This window comes from Gymnoscopelus braueri, assembly GCF_963280865.1.
Source record: "Gymnoscopelus braueri genome assembly, chromosome: 14".
Taxonomy (NCBI): domain Eukaryota; kingdom Metazoa; phylum Chordata; class Actinopteri; order Myctophiformes; family Myctophidae; genus Gymnoscopelus; species Gymnoscopelus braueri.
Window position 1 is genome coordinate 3,449,595 of NC_137619.1, and position 22,147 is coordinate 3,471,741.

Consider the following 22,147-nt stretch of genomic DNA (forward strand, 5'->3'; position numbering starts at 1 on the left):
AAAGTGCTGAGGCAGAGCTTCTACTGCAGAGAGAGAGAGGAGCTCTGCCAACAGCCTGATGACATCACACAACACATTAACCCTTCACGCCTTATATACACGCACTGGTGGAAAAAAGTACTTACATGTTTTACTTAAGTAAAAGTTACAAGTAGAAGTCCTGTATTCAAAATGTACTTGAGTGAAAGTACAAAAGTATTGGTATCAAAATGTACTTAAAGTACCAAAAGTAGAAAGTACTCATTATGCAGAAAGTTTTCAAATGTATAAAATAAAATAAATCTAAAAATAAATCAATGGAAAATAGCAGATCTACAAGCTCACATATCACATCACATTACATGTTTGCTTCTGGGGTGCAGTGGAGTAGAAATAAAAGTATTGGAAAATACTCCGGTAAAGTAGAAACACCTCAATTTTTTTAACTAATAAGTACAGTACTTAAGTAAATATACTTAGTTACTTTACACCACTGTATACCCACGTAGGATTCCCTCAGGCTTTAAGGTATCTTAACTAACCTAAAACCACAGTGGTTTCATAATGTGTTCTTCAGCCCAAATGAGGGTTTTGTTTGTTGTAAATGTTTACACGATAATACACACTGAAGCACGAAAACATATGCTTTTTAAGCTTCAGGTTCAAGCATCCTCGTGGTTTTGATGGATTCTTGGTGTCAAGAAAGGCCAATATTAACTATTCAGTAAAAACACATGTTGCTCTTTCTTCTGTGTTTCTCTTGTCAACAACACTTTATAGCAGTGGTTCTCAACCAGTGGTCTGGGGACAACCAGTGGTCCTTGAGGGGGGTCCATTTGGTTCCATTTGTACACTCTCAGAGTTAAAAGAACGCTGATGATGGTGATACAGTGTAGATTGGGACCCCCAAGAAATCTAAATGGTTGAGTCCCTGGCATATCTTTTCAAATGGGGGTCCCTGGGCTAATATTTGTCAATTTGGGGGTCTTTGATGCGAAAAAGGTTGAAAACCACTGCTTTATAGTCAACTATAGTCTTCAGCCTATAGCCACTATAGCCAGCGAGAGCTTCGCTCGCCTCTGCCCCGCAGTGGTCAAAGCATGTTACTGCCACTCAGGGATCAACTACAGCGTTAGAAGGAGTTCTCCAGAACGCTATGGAACTTCCGAGCCTTTGCGCACGCACCGCAGGCTGCAGCCTCTCGTCTTTAGTATAAAATAATAAATACACTTTTGCTACTCACCAAAAAAAACAGGGTTTTATGGAGTTGAAAGCCTACTCTACTAAGTGGGAACACTCTGAGCCCCCCACCTCACGTCTAAAATACACTTTTTGGCCAGAAAAGAAAATATTTCACCGGAAGGAAAAAAATTTGTCAATAGAAAAATTCCATTAACCAGATCTGTAGGGGGCGCAGTGGAGCAACCAAAGACATGTTTTCCTTCCGGTGAAATATTTTCTTTTCTGGCCAAAAAGTGTATTTAAGACGTGAGGTGGGGGGCTCACAGTGTTCCCACTAAGTAGAGTAGGCTTTCAACTCATAAAACCCTCTCTGTTTTGGTGGGTAGCAAAAGCGTGTTCTTTATTTTTTATTAAAGACGAGAGGCTGTGCGGAGAACTCCTTCTAACGCTATGGACCACAGCTAGTGTGATTAGAAGGCTCTGGATTCTACCAATGAGTTACAGGCAGCATTCACACACTCAACAGTGGTGGAAGAAGTACTCACATTTTGTACGTAAGTAGAAGTACCAATACCACGATGTAGAAATACTCTGCTACAAATTTCCAAATGTATAAAAATGCTTTGAAAATAGCAGATCTACACGCTCACAGGCTATTTTCAAATAGCCTCAGTATGCATAGGGTTGAAGTGGTTAATGCATGTTTTGTAATAAATAGTCAAAATCTACAAAGTAACTAAAGTTGTCAAATAATATTAGTGGATTAAAAAGTACAATATTTGAGATGTAGTGGAGTAGAAGTAAAAGTACTGAAAATTGGAAAAACTCCAGTCAATTTCCACAAAAGTGTACTTAAGTACTGTGTACTTGAGTAAATGTATGTGTACTTGTTACTTTACACCACTGCAAATGTACCTGCACTTACATTTTCTTTATGAATAGACCAATTATGTGTTTACTAACATTGAGACTGGATGCACAGGTGATTGTTTCATGCAATCAATTCTCAACCTGTTGTTTTGGGGTGCGCTGGTTTCAGCACACCCCAACCCCCTCTAACCTCTAACCCCAACCCCCTCTAACCTCTAACCCCAACCCCCTCTTGTGTGTTGGCTAGTGAGGCGCGTCCTAGCGAGGCCTGACAGAATGGGTTTCATTTGGAGCCAGTGTGACGCTTGGAGCCAGTGTGACATCGTCTGTTAAGGGGTCTATTAGGTGAGATAAAAGGAGACACTTTGATGCACTGTGGCCAGAACTAAGAATGACCAGAATTAGGTTCCACTTCCACAGGCATATTAGGTCATTGATTTTAATCAACTGATTCATTCATCCAGCAGAGAACCACAGATCTCACACATGGCTCAGGATCACTTGGTTCATGTATTTGAAGTTAGATTTTTTTTTAATTCTAAGTCGATGTAATGTTGCCATAATTGTTAACAGTTGTATGTATTGATGCATGGTTATTTTATATTGTTTATAATATATATATATATTTTTTAAATTATCATTTGTATATGATCATGTGATTTGCTTGTAAACAGGGCACCATGGAAAAATGAGACGTTGGCCTCAACATGTTTTGGTTCAAACTAGAAGCTTTTTGTAAGAAAGTATAATATATTCTGATAATACTGTAATTATATTGTTTGTTTGTTCAGTGTCACAAGAGCTCTTTAGTCAACAGAAAATACATTCTCAGGTTGGGATGCCAATTCCATCCTATCAGGAGAGAGAACTCATACAGGATACGGGATAAACCAGTGTTATTGGATGTCATGAAACAGAACAATGGGAACACTATAAAACTGAAGCTGATGGGTACTCTTTCCTGATTGGAGGAAATTGGCAACCCTGAAAATGTATTTTCTGAGCTGGAGAGACATACTCTATACTGTTGGTTCTCAAAGTGGGGTCCGGGGACCCCCAGGGGTCCTTGAGGGAGTTCCCAGGGGGTCCCCAGCTAAATGTTAGATAGATAGGAACCAAATGGACCCTTATGGGTCTGTAACTCTGAGAGTGTACAAATGGAACCAACGGGTCCATTTGGTTCCATTTGTACACTCTCAGAGTTGAAATAACATTGATTTTACAATATAAATTGGGGTCCCAGAGATAGAAATGCCATGAAATGGGGGTCCGTAGCCTAAATGCATGTCAAACTGGGGGTCCTTGAAATTATAATGTTTGAGAATCACTGCTAGAGCCGTAAACATCTTCTCTTATGGGGGTCCCTGGGGCATGTCTTTTCAAATGGGGGTCCGCGGGCTAAGTGTCAAATGAAAACGTTTGACAACCACTGCTCTATAGCGTACTATATAGTGTTTGATCAGTAATGGGGGTATATAGAAACGATTAGGCCTACTATAAGAATATAGAGATATTTGACACTTAATTCAACAAAAAAACACCTTTAAATAAAGGTTGAGAAAAGAAAAGAAAGAAAAAAAAGTACCACAGAACAATACCACACCCAATTGTTCACTCATTTTCTGTTTATGAACCCATCTCAATACAAATATCACCACACACTCTTTTGCTCTTGTTTCTGTACAAAGTTTTATGCACAAATTGAAGAAACTACATTTTCTATTGTCACAACCAGAACAATGTGTGAAGGCCAAAGCAGGATGTGGTTTCTAATTCTAGACACAATTATTTCATGGTGACACTGTTGTTCCAGTGTCTTCTGAACGTAATGGAAATCGAGCAACAGCAAGTCATTGTGTTTATATTCATTTCGCCTGTTTATTTGGATTTCTCTTGTATTTTTATTTTCTTATTTTACCTTCATAAGGAGCTTCTGAAAGCCATAGATTTCACTGAATGAGGTGGGCTTTTATTTTCCTGCAGAAATCCACGTCACACTATTCTGGTTCACAGCAAGACCAAAACACTAATCTCCCTCTTTAGAAATTGACTACTTTTATTAAATGAAACCCAAGAAACGGCAATAATCACGTCACATTATTTCCACTTATTTTAGTTTGCTGTGCTTAAACAGACACTCAATCAATCAATCAATCAACTTATTCTGCAAATGAATATTTGCAGACGTTAGATCGACACAATGGATTTAATATTATTTCATGCATCACAAAATGCTAAATGCATTGTTTCTCCCACCGTGCACATTTCAGTGAAACGTATGTTACTCCTTCAAGCTATATTGCACGATACTGTAATGTTTTCTTGTTTGTAATAATATCCTGTTCTAGTTTGCAAATGAGATTGTTGATCACTTGCACCAGAAAAGAATATCTTATTGCATCTGGTTCAGAATTATCAAATGGAATGGTAAACATGTCTGTAACACAAGTTAGCTTTAGCATCGATAGCTACAACTAAAGCAAAAATATAACAGCAGCAATTGAACAGCATGTCTCAGGGACTTTTCATCAAAAGCCTCTGATAACCAAAACACAACCGTTTTGCACTTCAATAAATCACATATACATCCATTTCACTTATATATAATGAACAATAACGTGCCTCGAGGCTGTTTATCTGACGCTGAGGTTGGCCACAGTAAATGTGCTACATTCAGTCATTTTTAGGCTGTCAAATGGATTTCCACTCAAAAAGTTCAGTGTGTCACAACGTCACCAATCATCCATAAAGTCCTCTAGTTCACTCATAGTTATAATATCGCGAGGGACAGCGGTATTGTTTGTGCGTGGCTGGCTGCTGCGTGTGGCCTGCTCCGTGTTGTGTGTCTTGTAAGCCGTGGTACGCGTCGTCTTGCCCGGTTCACAGGCAGTGTCCATGTAGCGGGTCTGCTCCGGGCTGCAGTTAAGCTCGTGCGAGTCCCGTCCCCGTTCGTTCTCCCGGTATCCATCATCAGTCTGGCTCTGTCTGGCGGGGTTCGAGTCCTCTGGAAGGGTAGAGGCTGCAGACGTTCCCGCGGAAGACCTGTGGGTCGGCAGTGAGGACTGGTGGTGGTGTTGGGGATGACCCGGGTAACCTTGCCCGGTGGGAGCAGCATGGGGCCTGGCCGGTTGCTGCGGCTGGGCCTGCTGCTGCTTCCGTCGGGGCTGGGGCGAGCCACCTTGGGCCGTCTGGCGCACGTTTAGCTGGACGTACTTCCCCGTTTCCGGGTCGAAGAAGGTCTTGGCCTTCACTTGCACGGGCATGTCCACTACGTAGTACTGACCGGACCCGGGGTCCTGCAGGACCTTACGTTGGGTCACAGGGTGGTTCTGGGAGTAGCCAGGCTCTACTTGGTACTGTGTCACCGGGGCGGGGCGGCCCGCGTGGTGGAGAGTGGGAGAACGGGGGACGCTTTGTGGAGCAGCAGCTAGAGAGACAGGGGGCGAGTGATGGGGAGAGGCCATGGGAAGGGAGACAGGAGGCGAGTGGTGAGGGGAGGCGTGGAAAGTACGCGAGGAGGGCCGGGAGGGAGGTGCAGAAGGGTCTTGTGTTGGGGCATGAGTGAGGGAGATGGGAGCAGAGAAATGAGGAGAGGACAGGATAGGGAAGTCATCGGAGGAGGAGGAGGGGTGCAGCTGAGTGGTGGCTGAAGGAACGCCAGAGTCGGCATGGAGGGGTTTCTCCTCTGGAGCAGGGGACTCCACGGCGGTTTTACTCAACTCCTTCTTTATCCTCCGCTGCGTCAGCCTCTTTGCCCTGCGTAAGGCTTTATCGGTCTTAGCGGGCACGCTCGGGGGCTTCCCCAGAGAGCGGGACACGTCGCTGCTGAAACTACAGGCCGACTCCGGTCTGTCGTAGTCATAAATCCCCCTTAGCTCCGCCAGGTCGGCCGCACTGGTGGCGAAACTCTCCATGTCTTCCGACATGTTGCTGACCATGGAGCGAGAGTCCTCTTCATCGAGAGCAATGCTCCTCCTGGAGTAGGGACGGTGTTCTAGGAGAGGCGCCGAGTGATCTGGCGCCGAAGAAGTTTCTCTGGCGAGGGAGAACCTGCTCGACCCGGCGAAACCGTCGTGCTGGACGGGAGTTCCGGCGCCGCGTCTGGCTTTGTCCTGCTCGTCCTCTGCCGCCTGCGAGCCCCCCCGCCAGCCGTCCAGTGGCGAGCCCACCCTGAAGTCTTCGCCGAGGTTCTTGTGGAAGCGCGGTTTGACCGACCTGGAGAAGGAGCCGCCTCTGACGGTGTTATCCTTGACCTTGAACATGGTGGGCTTGGCTCCGAAGGCAGGGGAGGAGGCGTTGGAGCGTGGGGCGGATGGAGCAGGAGATGGAGTGGCGCGAGGCCTGCTGTAGGACCCCGCGTCCTCAGCGGACTCCCCTCGTCTCCTGGAGGGTACGGGTGAGCGTGGAGGTCTGCTGTCTCCCTCTGCTGTATCGTAGTACTGGAGGAGGGGGTCCATCCTCTGAGCCGCGTGTCGTTTCTCTCTCCTGTCCTCTCGTTGACCCGCTCTCCTCTCCTTCTCCCGCATGGCTTGCCGCTCCTCCTCCTCGATCTCTTTGGCTCCCTGTTCCTCCCTCTCTTTCGCCTTGCTCTCCTCCTCCTCGATTTGAGCAGCTCTCCTCCTCTCCTCCTGTATCTGTGTCACCATCCTCTCCTCCTTCCTCTGTCTCTCCTTTCTCTCCTCTTCCAGTTGAGAAGCTCTCCTCCTCTCTCCCTCCTCCCTCCGAGCAGCCATTCTCTGCCTCTCCTTTTTCTCCTCTTCTTGTTGAGAAGCTCTACTCCTCTCCTCCTCCTCTTCTTGTTGAGCAGCTCTACTCCTCTCCTCCTCTCTCTGAGCAGCCATTCTCTCCTCCTTCCTCTGTCTCTCCTTTCTCTCCTCTTCCAGTTGAGAAGCTCTCCTCCTCTCCTCCTCCTCTTCTCGTTGAGCAGCTCTCCTCCTCTCTCCCTCCTCTCTCCGAGCAGCCATCCTCTGCCTCTCCTTTCTCTCCTCTTCCATTTGAGCAGTTCTCCTCCTGTCCTCCTCTTCCTCTTCTAGTTGAGCAGCTCTCCTCCTCTCCTCCTCTCTCTGAGCAGCCATCTTCTCCTCCTTCCTCTGTCTCTCCTTTCTCTCCTCTTCTATCTGAGCGGCTTCTCTCTCCTCCTCCATCTGTTTGATCCTCCTCTCCTCTGCCAGCTGGGCAGCTCTCCTCCTCTCCTCCTCTCTCTGAGCAGCCATCTTCTCCTCCTTCCTCTGTCTCTCCTTTCTCTCCTCCTCTTCTTGTTGAGCAGCTCTCCTCCTCCTCTCCTCCTCTCTCTGAGCTGCAATCATCTCCTCATTCTCCTCTCTCTCTTTTCTCTCCACCTCCATCTGTTTGATCCTCCTCTCTTCTACCAGCTGAGCAGCTCTCCTCTCCTCCTCCTTCCTCTCTCTCTCTTTTCTCTCCTCTTCTGCTATTTGAGCAGCTCTCCTCCTCTCCTCCTCTCTCTGAGCTGCGATCATCTCCTCCTTCCTCTCTCTCTCTTTTCTCTCCTCCTCTCTCTGAGCTGCTCTCCTCTCCTCCTCCTCTCTTTGCTTGGCTCTCTGTTGCTCCTCTCTCTCCTTAGCTCTCTTCTCCTCCTCCGCTCTCCTCTCAGTCTCTCTCTGTCTCTCTCTCCTCTCCTCTTCTATCCTAGCGGCCACGGCCTCCCTCTCCTTTGCTCTCCTCTCCTCCTCTCTCTGAGCCACTCTCCTCTCCTCCTCAATCTGTTTTCTCCTCATCTCCTCCACTGCCTGTCTGGCTCTCCTCTCCTCCGCTGCTCTCCTCTCCTCCGCTTCTCTCCTCTCCAACTCCCTCTGTTTGTCTCTCCTCTCCTGCTCTCTCTTAGCAGCCATGGCCTCTCTCTCCTTTGCTCTCCTCTCCTCCTCCGCCTTCCTCTCCATCTCTCTCTCCTTTGCTCTCCTCTCCTCCTCCGCCTTCCTCTCCATCTCTCTCTCCTTTGCTCTCCTCTCCTCTTCTGCTTTCTTCTCCATCTCTCTCTTTTTTGCTTTTCTCTCCTCCTCTGCTCTCCTCTCCATCTCTCTCTGTTTTGCTTTTTTTTCTTCCTCTGCTTTTTTCTCCATCTCTCTCTGTTTTGCTTTTTTCTCCTCTTCTGCTTTTTTCTCCATCTCTCTCTTTTTTGCCTTTCTCTCCTCCTCCGCCTTCCTCTCCATCTCTTTCTGTTTTGCTTTTTTCTCCTCTTCTGCTTTTTTCTCCATTTCTCTCTTTTTTGCTTTTTTCTCCTCCTCTGCTCTCCTCTCCATCTCTCTCTGTTTAGCTTTTTTCTCCTCCTCTGCTCTCCTCTCCATCTCTCTCTGTTTTGCTCTCCTCTCCTCTTCAAGCCGAACAGCGATGGCCTGTCTCTCCTTCGCTCTCCTCTCCTCTTCCCTCTGAGCAGCTTTCTTCGCCTCCTCAACCTCCGCGGCTTTCCTCTCCTCCAGCATCCGTTTCATCCTCAGCTCCTCCTCTCTGATCTGCTTTGCTCTTCTCTCCTCCGCCGCTTTCCTCTCGGCCTCTCTCCGTTTCGCTTTGACCTCCTCCTCGCGCTGAGCCGCCAGTCTTTCTTGTCTCAGTTTTTCTCTCCTCTCCTCCTCCACCTTGGCAGCTTGTTCCTCCTCTTTCTGTTTCACTCTGGTCTCCTCCTCTCTTTGAGCTCCGCCACTCGACCCGAAGGTGTGTGTTTGCCCTTGAATGGCGCGTGGATGAGGAGCTGAGGTGGATGCTGGCATGGTATGATGAATACTTTGCCCTCCTTGATTGGCTCCTTGGGCATCAGTTCCTTTAAACTCTCTACCTCCTGCATTCTGAAGGTGTTCCGGCGCTGGCTTGCTGCTGTGGTTGAGATCTTGTTTGTGTGTTTGTCTCTCAGCATCTGCACTTCCCTCACTTGGCTTAACATCTGGCAGCTTGTTCTCTTTGTCCCCCAGCCTGAACATACCTGTCCTTTTGTGCTCTTGCTCCACGATAGAAAACACTACAGCTTTGGGCTCTTTTTGGCTCACTTTGGCACTGACCTCTGGCTCTTTGGGCAACGTCTTTTCTTTCGCCGAGAGGCCCTGTGTCTCGCTAGTGGTGAACACTGGGCGTCTACTAGGACGACTCTGAATGAGTGGGAAAAATCCTTCCTTTTTGCCGGGATGGAAGTCCTGCAATGTGTCCGGACTACCCTCTGCAGCGATCACTTTTAATCTGGCGTAGTCTGCAATGGCTGATATATCAGGTGTAGTGGAGGCTTTCTCTTTAGGTTTCTGTTTGGAATTGACATTTTCCTGCATTGTATTATTTGCAGGCTGTCTTTCTGTCGCCGATGAATGGGGGCGACTCTCTGTGTCATGTTTCCTGACATGAACGTCTTCATCTGTCTTCATCCGTGCGCTGAACTTGCTTTGTCTCTGTGTAGGACCGTCGCCCTGCTTTGAAGCCTGCTCATCTTTCACTTCTCTGTGCATTCTTTTGCTATGTACGGTTGTGTCATTCTCTGCAGTAGACTCTGCCATCCTATTTCCACTCACTGCATTTGACATATTTCCAACATTCAAACTGAGATTAACTTCTCTGTGGTTTGTCTCTGTTGCCCCTTGCAACTGAAAATAATCCTCATCCATCCTGTTGCCATGTGCTGTGGCTTCAGCTGTCGCAGGTTTGTCAGGCGTTCCACTTTTGACTTGCTTAATCTCTCTGGTTGTAATGCCAGCGTTGTGTTCATCGCCCAATCTCAATGAATGAGTCCCCTGTCTCTCACTGGGTGACGCATGCCGAGGTTCCAAACTGTCTTTAATTGGTTTTAACTCATTGCTTCCTGGTGTGACGATTTTAGCTCGGTCCTCGTCTTTTGATGTGTTTGTTTTTGTACCAGGGCTTGGCAATGCAGCTGGTTTATTTTCATTTACTGCACCCACGCTGCTAGATGGACTTTTAATGGCAGGATGATTTTCTGTCATTTCCTGTTTCTCAATTACCCCTGGCACAACTCGGATGGCAATGCCGTCTATGTGCAGTTTGTCTTCACCTTGGCTGTGCTCTCCACTATGTGTCCTTATATCCTGCTTCCCCATCGATATATGTACGTTTTCTTTCCCTGTCATACTGTTGTTTTCATCATAAAGGTTTTCATCAGATGGTGCAGAGTCTTGTCTTTTTTCCACCGGCAGGGATGTGCCATTTGTGTAGTCTTTAGCCTTTCTTGTTATTATCCCCTGTTTAAAGAGGAGGGGTTGAGTTTCAGACGAGATCTTACTTTTAGCAGCTTCATGAGCATCTTTATCCACCTGACCATCGCTCACAGAGGGTTTTCTCTCTCTTACAGTTACCCGTATACCCATGATCTGCAAGTCGTCATCAGGTGTTGTTGTCTCGCTCTGGCCTAAGACCAATTTTAGCGAAGGCGCTGAATCTTCAGGAATTGCTTCACTTTCACCCTCAGCTTTGTTTGTAGTTTGAGTTTCAAGTATGCAGCCTTCTCTCCTCATTACTGCTTCAGCCTGTGATGATGAGTCCACTTTATTCACCTTAGACGGCTCTTTGTTTGATACTCTGTCGTGTCCTTTAGGGGTTTCCAGTGGCGGTGGCTTCTGGCACACATGACCACCCTGGCCGCTTACTAAATGCTTTGTGGGGTTTTTGGAAAGACCCTTTTCTTTAATCGCTGAAATTTCCTTTTCTGCGTGAGCTTTTATTTTGGATGTCAGTATCTCCTGCCTGGCTTGTGCCCTCTCTTTATAAGACAGTGCTCTGTAAGGTGTAGAATGTGGATCTTTGCTGGGCTTTCTTTCGTGAGGAAGAGATTTAGCAGATTTTGACAGTGAAATGTTTTGATCAAGTGGCTCACGTTTTTCTGAATTGTCATTCATTGCCTGGTCATCCTTTGCTTTAAATGTATCATTGTTGTTTGTTGTTTTCCCATCAGTGAGTAAATTATTTGCACTGGATAATTTAAATTCTTTAGATGACTCGCTATAAACATATTGGTTTTCTCTAACCTCTTCATCATATTCAGTAGAACTCAGGCTTTGCTCCTGTCCTATGTTATCTATTGGGATTCTTTCAGGGTTGGTTTCATCCTTTGATTCCTTATTGTTCATTGCCTCTACAACCTTATCATCAACTAACGGTGGTTTTTGACTGTCATCTGTATTCATCCAACCATATTTCTCCCTGACATGCTCATAATCATCTCCGCCTCGGTCGGCTGTAACTGGATCAGAACTATTGACAATTAAGTCTTCATTTTGTTGATATTTTAGATTTTCTGCAGTTTCAAACCTTTCAGGAGTGATTTTATTTGCCACGTTGCCCTCTTCAATGTGATCTTTCTGCTCTCCTCTCATCTTCTCCTTTATTTTGGCCAACTCTGCTCTGGCTTTGGCTAACTCTGTTTTAGCGTGCTGCACTTTAGTAGGCTCAACCTTGACCTGCTCCGTGTCTGCTTGTTTTGCTTTGGATTTAGCTGACTCTGATTTCATTGTCTCTATTTTAGAAAGCTCTGCGTTGGCCTCCTCTGCTCTAGCCAGCTGCGCTTTGACTTGTTCTGTTTGAGTTTGTTCTGTGTTAGTACTGAGCTGTCCTGCCTCAATTAACTCACCCCTGGATTTGTCTTCTTTAGCTTGCTCCATATGTTCTGGTTTGATCTTTCCACACACTTCTTCCTTTATCTGTTCCACTTGGGCCTGTTCTACAGTAACTTGACTTATTTCGACCTGTTCTGCCTCACTTTGCTCTATTTCCTTTACTTCATATCTGTTTTCTGCTACTATCGACTCCCTACCAGCCTGTCTGTCTTCAGCTTGTTTTACTCCAGACTGCTGTGTCTGCTGAGCCTTTGCCAGGTCACTGTTCAGCTGTTGAATGAGCTGTTGAATCTCTCTGTTGTCTGATTTAGACTGTTCTTGCTTGTTCCCCGTCTCATCTGGTGCTGCTTTTACCAGTTTGTCTTCAACGTGCCCAGTCTGTCCCTCGCTGGCCCCCTCTTCTGCCTGCTTTTCTACAACATGTTCTCCGCCAGGCTGTCCTTCTATAATTAGCTCTGCTCCAGACGACCCTGGGCTGGGCCGTCCCACCTGAACCCCTCCTGTGCCCTTTGCCTGCAGGGTTTTAGGGGGCTCAGTTTCAGTATGATCCGCTTTGATCTGGTTTGTCATTGCGAGGACGTTTTCATTGCACTGTCTGCCCTCAGCACTAGCAGGTAACGGCCTCTGTTTGTCGTACTCGTCGTGCTGTTGTTTCAAGTCATTTTGTTGTAATCTCAGAGCTTCGTTCTCCTCAAGCTTTGGCACATATCGTGTTTTCTGTGCAGTCTCCTGCATCACCGTGTTTTTCGTGTCTTCGGGGTAAAACATCTGTTGTTTTCTGTACTCCTGCTCCATCTTTCCATATGGATAATAATTCTGGATCGGATAATTGTCTTTGGTTTCATGTCCCTCGTTTTGTTGCGCACGGTGATGTTCATATTTGGCCTTAGCCGTTCCAGGATCCCGATTTGAATAGGGTTCAGACTGGTCTTTGAGTACAGGCTCGTTACCAAGAGGAGCATATTGCTGCAGCTGGTTTGAAATGTTATGACCCGCCAACGGTTGATAAGGAGCATGGAACGGAACCTGATATGAGGCTCCATCGTTCCAGCTCTGCTCCTGTGCACTCTGGGAGGACTGAGCTTGTTTGTCCTTCTCTGACAAATACGTAGCTATCTCTCCCTTCCATGCAGGCCGTGGTTTGTCTTCAACACCCTGCAGGCTCTCTGCCGCTTGGCTGCTTGTTGTGCTGACATAGGCCTGTTGTCTGCAGCTGTCCTGGTAGGATACAGCATTGTAACCATATCTGTTTTCTGTCACTTGCTCATATCCATCTACATTAGTGAATATTGATTTACTAGCGTTTTTCTCTGTACTTGTTTTGGCTATTACATATCCTCTGTTTTGACTGTTAGAATCAATATTGGATCTAGCTGTGTCTGTAGTAGAATAGAATGGCTTAGGGCTTATGTTATGTTTAGTGAGGGGTGAAGTAGCTATGGGCAGTGTGTTATAAACGGCTAGTTTTTCAGAGCTCGCCTGCCCATATACAATGCCTGCCTGGGGCTCTCTCTTATCAATCTGGCCCATCTTAAAGGCAGTAAATGGCGATAAGTCTTCTTGGCGATTCAGTCCATTAATAAGCTGGTTGCTATTGTAGTTTCCCTGTGTGAATCCACTGAATCCACCATGGGGAACCGTCTCACCTTGCATCTGAGCAGTCAGGTATTCACGTGCATTGTACTCTGTGTCTAGGCCTGAAAATGCCGTCATGGGTGGGGAGGTGTACGCTGCGGGTGGCGGGACGCGGCTGCATTGCTCTTGTAAAGCTTGATGCAACGCAGCATCCGTCATACCGGGTTCCTCCTGTACAAGCACCTGGGGGATTTGGATAACAGGATCGGGGAAATCAGGCATATCTATTATCGTGTCTCTGGGCTCGATATGTTGTTTGCTTTTGTCGGTCATCTCCGGGCCTTTGAATTTGGGCGGGCTGTAGGTGCTCTTCACTCTTTTCCGGTTGTCTTTGAGGTTGAAGAGGAGGCTTGTGGCTCTGGATTTGTAACTGGACCTGATGTCAGGAGTGGCTCCCCTGCTCTCGGCCCGCACAGGGGGGTGTTCCACGCCGGGAGGCGACGTGGCATCCAATGTCTCCGTGTCCTGATACGCCGGTATCACCGGCGTCAGCAGCTGGCTGATATTGAAGGGAGTCGTGCTACTGGCCGCGCTACCGGCCACGTTTCGCTCGACCGTGCTTAAGGGGATTAAAGTGTCGTAGCTGTTAAGCATTCCCTGCTGCCTAGCGGTCATCTCCGCCGTGACGCTTTGCGCCGACGTCATCATTGAGATCTTCTGCTGCAGCTTGCTCACGGAGCTGAGAGTGTCTCTGACGTGGCGGGACAAGTCTCCGGTCGGCGAGACCGTGGACGGGCGTCTGTTCGTCGACTGGCTGCCCTGTATCTGCTTCCAGGGAGGATACTGGCCCGTCAGCTCCGACTCACTGCGCTTCTCCAGGGCGGTGGCTTTCTGCATCACAGAGGAGGTGGAGGTGGAGCGAGGTGGAGGCGGAGGAGCCACAGGCTTCCTCTGAGGCCTGGCCCCTCTCTCTGTGTACATGCCAGGGCCCGGCGGCTGGGGCCCCAGGGAGAGCTCCTTGTACATAGGCGTCTCGTACCATCTGGGGAACTCAGAGCGCGGCATGAATCCTGTGACTTCTCTGTGGTGAAAGGGAAACCTGTTGTGATCCCTCCACAGCCTGAAGGGGCTAAACTCACTGTGTATGAAGAACTTGGAGTTGGTGTTGAACGCGCTGTGCGTGCTGTGGGACGTCCTCATGAAGGAGGAGGTGGCGTCCATGTGGGCCACAGCCGTAGCCATCTCAGAGGAGTAGAAGTTGTTATCTCTGGTAGAAAAAGAGCCCGGTGGCGAGAAAGGGCCACTGCTGTTGAAGTTCTGGTGGCAGGCGTCCGAGAACTCGGACAGCTCCCTCTGGATGCTCATGAGAGCCGATTTGTCCCAGCTCGCCTCGTTAGTATTCAACTCCCTGAGGTTAGCGTCTCTGTATCCTTCGTTGCTGAACGCCTTGATGAGAGACGAGACCCTGGAGCGGCTCCTGCGATGCTGCGAGCCCCCCAGCTCCATGGGTCCGTTGAGGAGGGACAGCTGTTCGTCCCCCTGAGAGTCCTCCTGCTGAGACATATCCACAAAGGAGCGCTGGAATGTGGCAGAAACCCCCCTCTCTGTCCTCGCCTCGCCGTGACCCTCCCCCTGGGTCTGTGCCCCGTACGGTCCTCCCTGCATCCGGTCCTCGCCGTACTGCTGCACCCGGAGGCTGAAGCGCTCGTGGGCGGCTCTCTTAAGGGCCTCCGTGTCCCCCCAGCCATCGTGAGTGCTCTGCTGGCTGAAGGCCAGCTGTTTCTCCCTCTGGACAGACGGGGACGAGGTGCCGCCGCCGAGGTCAGAGTCATTATAAACGGCCTCGTCTCCGATGCAGAGGCTCCTGAAGGCCCGGTCGGTCAGGCTGCTGACCTCGCGGTCCGTCTCGTCCAGGAAGGAGCCGCCGCTGGAGGTGTCGCTGTGCGCTCCGTCGCTGTGCTTCCGGTGCTTCCGGTGCCCGGAGTGGCGCTTCTTCTCCACCGACGTCATGATGATGCCGGCTCACGCAGACAGAGCTCTGCCTGCCCGCTCGGTCATTCATGCAAACCGTTCACAGCTGAAACACAGCTTTGCCACCGGTGTTTACAGGGGCCGGCGTCTGGGCCCCTCAGGGTGGGTGACGGTGGGTGGCTCCTCAGACCGTTCAGTTGTTCTGTGTCCAAATAAGTCCTGGGATTCCTTGCTTCCCTGTAGAAGAGACCAGAGAATTAGTCCAGACATCATGACACTTTGTATGTTAAGACATACACACACAAATATACAGTATGCACACATACATGTACACATATTACTGTATGTCAATTGATATTTACACACATACACATACAGACACACACACACACACACACACACACACACACACACACACACACACACACACACACACACACACACACACACACCTCATATTACACACATACTACACGCGCGCACACACACACACACACACACACACACACACACACACACACACACACACACACACACACACACACACACACACACACACACACACACACACACACACACACAAATACATCATACATACACATATGGATAATATTTAGAATATGCGCACGCAGCTCCTGCAAGCACCTTAAAGTGTGTTATGACTAATGTACGGTACATAGCTTTTACTTTACCTTCTACTTACTACTGTTGCTATTCTTAATTATGTATGTATTAATGTTAATGCTGCTACATTGTTGAGGAACCAAAATCAAAGAACAGAGTGATGAATCGATGCGAAGAGATTTGGTGTAGAGGGAAAATGTAGTTGAGTTGAATTGAATTGAATCGAGTTATATAAAGCCCTTTACAACCTAATCTCTGGGTCTTGTCCAAATGGACACACGATAGGCCGGCCGCTTCTGTTTTTAACTTTAGTGATGAGTGCCTGCCTGGCCTTTATAGGAATCTACTTTCTGTGAATTAAGCAGCCAGCCGCGCTGCGTATGTGTGGCTGAAAACAGCCTTGTAAATCCTCCCGTCAATTACACTGACCTTCGGAGACATGTGGTGAACTGAGCCGTCCTGTTGCCAGGCACAGCAGACAGACAGACAGACAGACAGGCACAGCAGACAGGCCTCAATCTCACGTGAGTTATTTTTAGGAAAGGAAGACAGTTCCCATGCAAACTAACTCTGATGCTCACACAGACACACATAACATAACCCCCCCCCCCCCCCCCTCCAGTGATTCATTATTGGCTCAACTTGGTGGATCATCATTAGTTAAAGGTGGTTTAAATAAGTGTTAAATAGCTCTACAGTATGTTCCCATAGTAATCATTGCTATAGAGTGCTTGTTCAGTCTCGGGGGTCTACCAGCAGTGGTCCAAAAAAGTACTCGATTTCTTAAGTGAAAGTATCAATACTGCAGTACAAAAGTATTGGTATCAAAATGTACTTAAAGTACCAAAAGTAGAAAGTACGCATTATACAAAATGGCCCATTTTACAAGTTTTCAAATCAATAAAGATCTTTTGAAAATAGCAGATCTACAAGCTCACATTGTGAGCTTGTAGATCTGCCATTTTCAAATGGCCGAAATGTATACAGGGTTGAAGTGGTTAATGTATGTTTTGTGATAATATTCAAAATCTTCTAAGTAACTAGTAACTAAAGTTTTCATATAATTGTAGTGGATTACAATATTTGCCTCTGAGATGTAGTGGAGTAGAAGTAAAAGTACTGAATATTGGAAATACTCCAGTAAAGTAAAGAATACCTCAAAATTGTACAGTACAGTACTTGAGTAAATGTACTTTACACCACTATCTACCAGTCTCTCCAGCTGTTCAGTAAACAGAAAATACATGTTCAGGTCGGGATACCGTTTTCATCCAATCAGGAAAGAGGACTCATACATGATGATGATGATACAGGATAAACACATGGAATTGGAAGTTGATTAAACAAATAAAGGAGCAGACAAAATAAATGGAATCAGAATGAATTGGAACTGGACCACAAGCTGATCAATTATCTTTGTGGGATTCTCTCTCCTAATTGGATGAAATTGGCATCCCAACTTGAACATGTATTTTCTGTTTACTAAAGAGCTGCATGGAGGGAGAGCCCTGTTACTGAGCAGTCTATAGAGCACCGAAGTCTGACGTCATTTACACATCCTACCTGGGTCACGGTCCCCCCCCCCCCGTTCTGAATCCCCATAGACGTGTTTAATATTGCGTCAAATAAGAACTGTGTTCCAAAAATAAACAAATGACCCCGGCGGTTTGACTCTTATGGATTTGAAGCATCAACTGACGGTGAGAAAACGCTAATGTTACTTCCACCGAATTAGTTACATTTTCGCCAGAAACAGACTGTATCAAATATGAGTGACTGACTACCATAAACGATACAGAGCCACCTCCCTGACAATATCGCCGAGACAGTTTGTTTATTTTTGGACCACAATTCCGATTCTATGATGACCCAATGTTATTCTCCATAGAGAAATTACTTTACGACCCGGGGGATGAACAAGTGACGTCAGGACTTCTCTACTCTACAGACATGATTACCAAAGTATCAGAATATAAAGCTGTAGCTGATTAACAAAAATACTATTTTCACTGTTTGTTATACAACGCCGTATATAGGGCTTAAGTGTTAATAACTACAGTATAATAAAAGTGTGTGCAATCTCATGCAAGAATTCCAGATTCAATATGAGTCATATTAACAGTGACAGTATGATTGCAAGATGAGGTTACTGTGATGGTTACTGTGATGTTTTGGAAAGTAATAGTTGCAGCCAAAAAAATAGTTTTTAATAATGAATAGAGAGAATCTGTGTCTTGTATCTACTGACACACCTGCCGTTGCACATAGTATGTAATATGTATTTATATGTATTACACCGCTAACCAGCGGTGTAAAGTAACTAAGTACATTTACTCAAGTATTGTACTTAAGTACAATTTTGAGGTATTTTTTTACTTTAGTGGAGTATTTCCAATTTTCAGTACTTTTACTTCTACTCCACTACACCTCAGAGGCAAATATTGCACTTTTACTCCACTACAATTATTTGACAACTTTAGTTATAAGTTACTTTGCAGATATAAATCATTACATCATAAAACATACATTATACAACAGGTAGTTCCGACCAAGCAATCTGATTGGCTGAAATAGCTTTCTAGCCGTGCTTCAAACCAGCATCATAGCACGGGCCTAATCACATTTAATAAATCACTCCGCACTGCAGTCCGCACCTGATTAGACCATATAGCGCACAGCTGTGCTGTGAAGTCACGCTGTCCCACCGTAGGAAAACAAACAGACAGTACCCACCGCCGCCACCGGAGAACAAACAGCTACGCAAAATGGACTATGTTGTTAATTTTGACTTATTTGGTGGACTTACGGTTGATCAATGGTTAGAAGAGAGCACACTAAATCGCCTAAAATCCTATAATAAAAGGAATAACTGGAAAAAAGTGTGCTTTATTTCAATGGTAACATCCATACTGTATAAATATCCTCCTGTGTTAAAGTAAAATTACTCCCATTTCGTTAACAGTCCAGTGTATGTTATACTTTATCGTACGAAGGTATCGCACGGCAAAAATAGCCGATCTACAAGTTCACAACGCATCGCCATCTTGACGCGTTGTGAGCTTGTAGATCAGTTATTTTGGCCACGTAACACGATCGTACGACGGAGCATATAGCCTACTGGAATCAGCTGTGTTGATGAGACGATGACTGAGAGTGCTGCGCTGTTACAGGGACTATTTTGTCTCAGTCAAATAAACTCTTCTCTTTACAGGGAAACGGATAAGCGACATTTTTTTATTATGAATTGCCCCACAATATGAATACATTTGGATGTGTTTTGTTGGTAACTGTTGTATAATCGCAATATTACACTCGAGGGTGTGCTTTACCTTACATTATTAGCACTTCTGTGATCGCGGCGGAACTCGGCTTCGCCTCGTTCCTGACCGCATCACAGGCGTGCTAATAATGACGGTAAAGCACACCCTCTCGTGTAATATTGCTTAATTAACCACTTCAGCCCTATTTTATACATAGGCTATTTGAAAATAGCTGATTTACAAGCTTCCAACGCGTCACATTCCGACACGTTGTGAGCTTGTAGATCAGCTATTTTCAAACTTTTACTTTTGGTACTTTAAGTACATTTTGATGCCAATACTTTTCTACTTTTACTCAAGTACATTTTGAATTCCAGACTTTTACTTATAACAGAGTATTTCTATATTGCAGTATTGATATTTTTACTTAAGTAAAAAATGTGAGCACTTTTTCCACCAATTAATACGAGTCATATTAACAGTGACAGATTGCAAGATAAGGTTACTGTGATGTTTTGGAAAGCAATAGTTGCAGCCAAAAAAACAAACTCAAGTTTTATTAATAAATAGAGAGAATCTGTGTCTTGTATCTACTGACATACACATAGTATATAATATGTATTTGCCGCTAACATAGGTGTTGTTTCAAATGAAAGTTTGCACTCTGATAGCTAACATAACATACAGTAAGTGAACGTAACGGTGCTACAGTGCTAGTTAAATTTACTGCAGCTGCCAGGCAGCCTTCTCTCCATGCCCAGAATATCTAGTGGTCCATTAATACCTACTGACCTGAGAGCCATCCAGGTCCTAGACACATCCACACAACTACACATCTACACAACTACACACCACACTGGCTAGCTCAACAATAGAGCAAACTACTGTAATACTGAGATTTTATCATTAATATATTTTTTCCCCCTTTTATTTGAACCCTATATATCAAGTCTTAGATTATCAACCACTTAAACCATCCCTATTCCGGGTCATATTAGGAACTATTTTGGCAAAGACATTTGGTGTAAAGGGGTAAAAGGAGGGGGGCAAGGATACAGCCCTACTGAACTGAACCCCCGATCAATGAAGTACTGTATAGTTTAAGTACTGTCTATAGGGTTTAAGTGGCATGAAAAGCCATCGTATTAAAACCTCAGCATTAGTATTCACATGTCTCTGCCTGATGCAGAATGCATACTGTCTCCCAATGAGAAATATTGTCCAACAAGACAGCAGCAGTGCAGCTCATATGCATGCAATCTACCTAACATTGAAGTCTGCATGTTGTCGTCACATGCATGGACAAATACAATCGTTGTCCATTAGTCTGTTCCAATAATGAGATGTCATACTGTTCATCCGTGCATGTGGCAGGTTTATTTTTGTCCGATGAAGGACTTCAAAACTTCAAAACCTGACACCAAGGAGACTTGGTTTCAAGAGGCCTAAGCCTAAGGTCAGAGTAGAGGTTTGTGGCACAACTTCCCCTCCTTCCAAAGTGCATGGAGAAGGGTGGTGGGGGGGGAAAGGTCTAAAATGGTCAAAATACCAGCTACACTTGTAGTAAGGTGCCTTACTGTAGGTCCAAAGGTACTGTTGTAGTGCAGCCAACAGCGGCTAAACCGTTAGTTCTAACAGCAGGAGGGATATGTTCAAATCTTCATGATGTAGAACAAATATTTACTTGTCACTAATAACTCGTACTTAATGGTTAATGAAACAAATACCTGTGTGCCAATATCTGTATAAGGTTATTTATTAATATTACATTAAGATCATACTAAAGCAAACAGGATTGCTCCATATAAAGCACAGAAAGGCAGATATAAAAATGCATGCCCACCGTTTAGCCTATAACGTTCTATAGAGTGTACATTGATCTTGCTTAGAGTTGGCCTTACCTTTCAGTCTTATAGTCCATATTATGAAGTGTTTTTTTGTTGTAAATCCTCACAGGGCTTCATCCCCCCATCCCCCACCAACCACCCTACCCCCCCCCTACAGAGCCAAATCAGCTGTAGAGAAGAAAACACTGAAGAGAAGAAGTCTTTCTGCCCGGCCCGGTAACCGGTTCTGCCTCCTCCTGCTGTCACTGAGAAAGAATCAGACGTAAAAAGCCGGTATGTCCATCCACGCTCGGGCCTCTGAGGTCACAGCCGGAGGGACCATGGGGCCGGAGACCGGCGGACAGGAATAGAGGAGTTTGTCCCAGAGAAAGTATCTTCCACTGGGGCCACAGAGTGAAGGCTATGGGAGCCTGCATGCGGGGTCTGACAGGATCCTTCACGGTGTCGAATATCAGGCAGATGAAACAAACAGCCCTCTCTCTCTCCACTATTTATAAATCTGGACAGCTAACTGGTTGACCATTAGCAGCTAAAGCTACAGTAACATGTCAGCAACTGTGAAGATGTTGAGTCTATTCTGAAGAAGTTGAGATGGTTTCCTTCCTCTCTGAGAGGAAAAGATGTATTTTTCTCAGGGCCGCGGGTTTAGGTTTAGTGGGTGTGGGGGGTTTGAGAATGAGGCAGGACAGTTGAGGAGACATAAATAGCCCATTGCCTCACGCTGTGAACGGTCACCTCCTCATTTAACAGATCTGACAAAGTAATACAGAGTGTTAACAAGTGGCTCTTAAGTCATGATTAAGGTCCATCTGGACTCCTCTTAAGATGAAGCCAGATGGACAGCATTTGGAGCACTTAGGAGCAGTATGTCATTTATTTCCATAATGCAACCGCACCAGATACCTTAATGTAATCGAGTCCATAGCTCCTTTGGCGTGTTTTTTGTCACCGTATATTTGGCACATACTGCCATGTGGTTCTCAACCTGTGGGTCGAGACCCCCCTGGGGGGTCCCCACATGATTTTGGGGGGGTCCCCAGATGACAGTTAAGTGACAATTTAAGGACTTTTAAGACCTTTTTAATACTTAAAAGAAAATTACCATTACTGTATCCAAAGTAATCTACAAACTATTCAATGCGAACTGGTCAAACATTGGCCAAATTGTCAAATAATAAAAGAGGCATAAATGTGAAAAATGACGATCTACAAGCTCACGTTGCGAGGCGTTGTGAGCTCGTAGAACGGCTATTTGTTATGCCTCAACTCCTACAATTCC

At 45.9% G+C, this 22,147-nt stretch overlaps 1 protein-coding gene across 1 annotated transcript; it reads right to left on the bottom strand.

Annotated features, from left to right (window-relative positions):
• Positions 1-3,956: 3,956 nt before the first annotated feature.
• cUnh10orf71 (chromosome Un C10orf71 homolog) lies at positions 3,957-21,019 on the bottom strand. The gene is made up of 2 exons (XM_080449300.1): positions 20,923-21,019; positions 3,957-15,374 (listed from the first exon to the last, which is right to left on the bottom strand). The coding sequence occupies exon 2, from the start codon at positions 15,174-15,176 to the stop codon at positions 4,764-4,766; it is 10,413 nt and encodes a 3,470-aa protein (XP_080305426.1). The 5' UTR covers positions 15,177-15,374; positions 20,923-21,019; the 3' UTR covers positions 3,957-4,763.
• Between the last annotated feature and the right edge of the window lie 1,128 nt (positions 21,020-22,147).

Bases quoted from the DNA above. Each gene is read 5' to 3' on its own strand.
- cUnh10orf71 (XM_080449300.1), bottom strand. From the start codon at position 15,176: ATGACGTCGGTGGAGAAGAAGCGCCACTCCGGGCACCGGAAGCACCGG.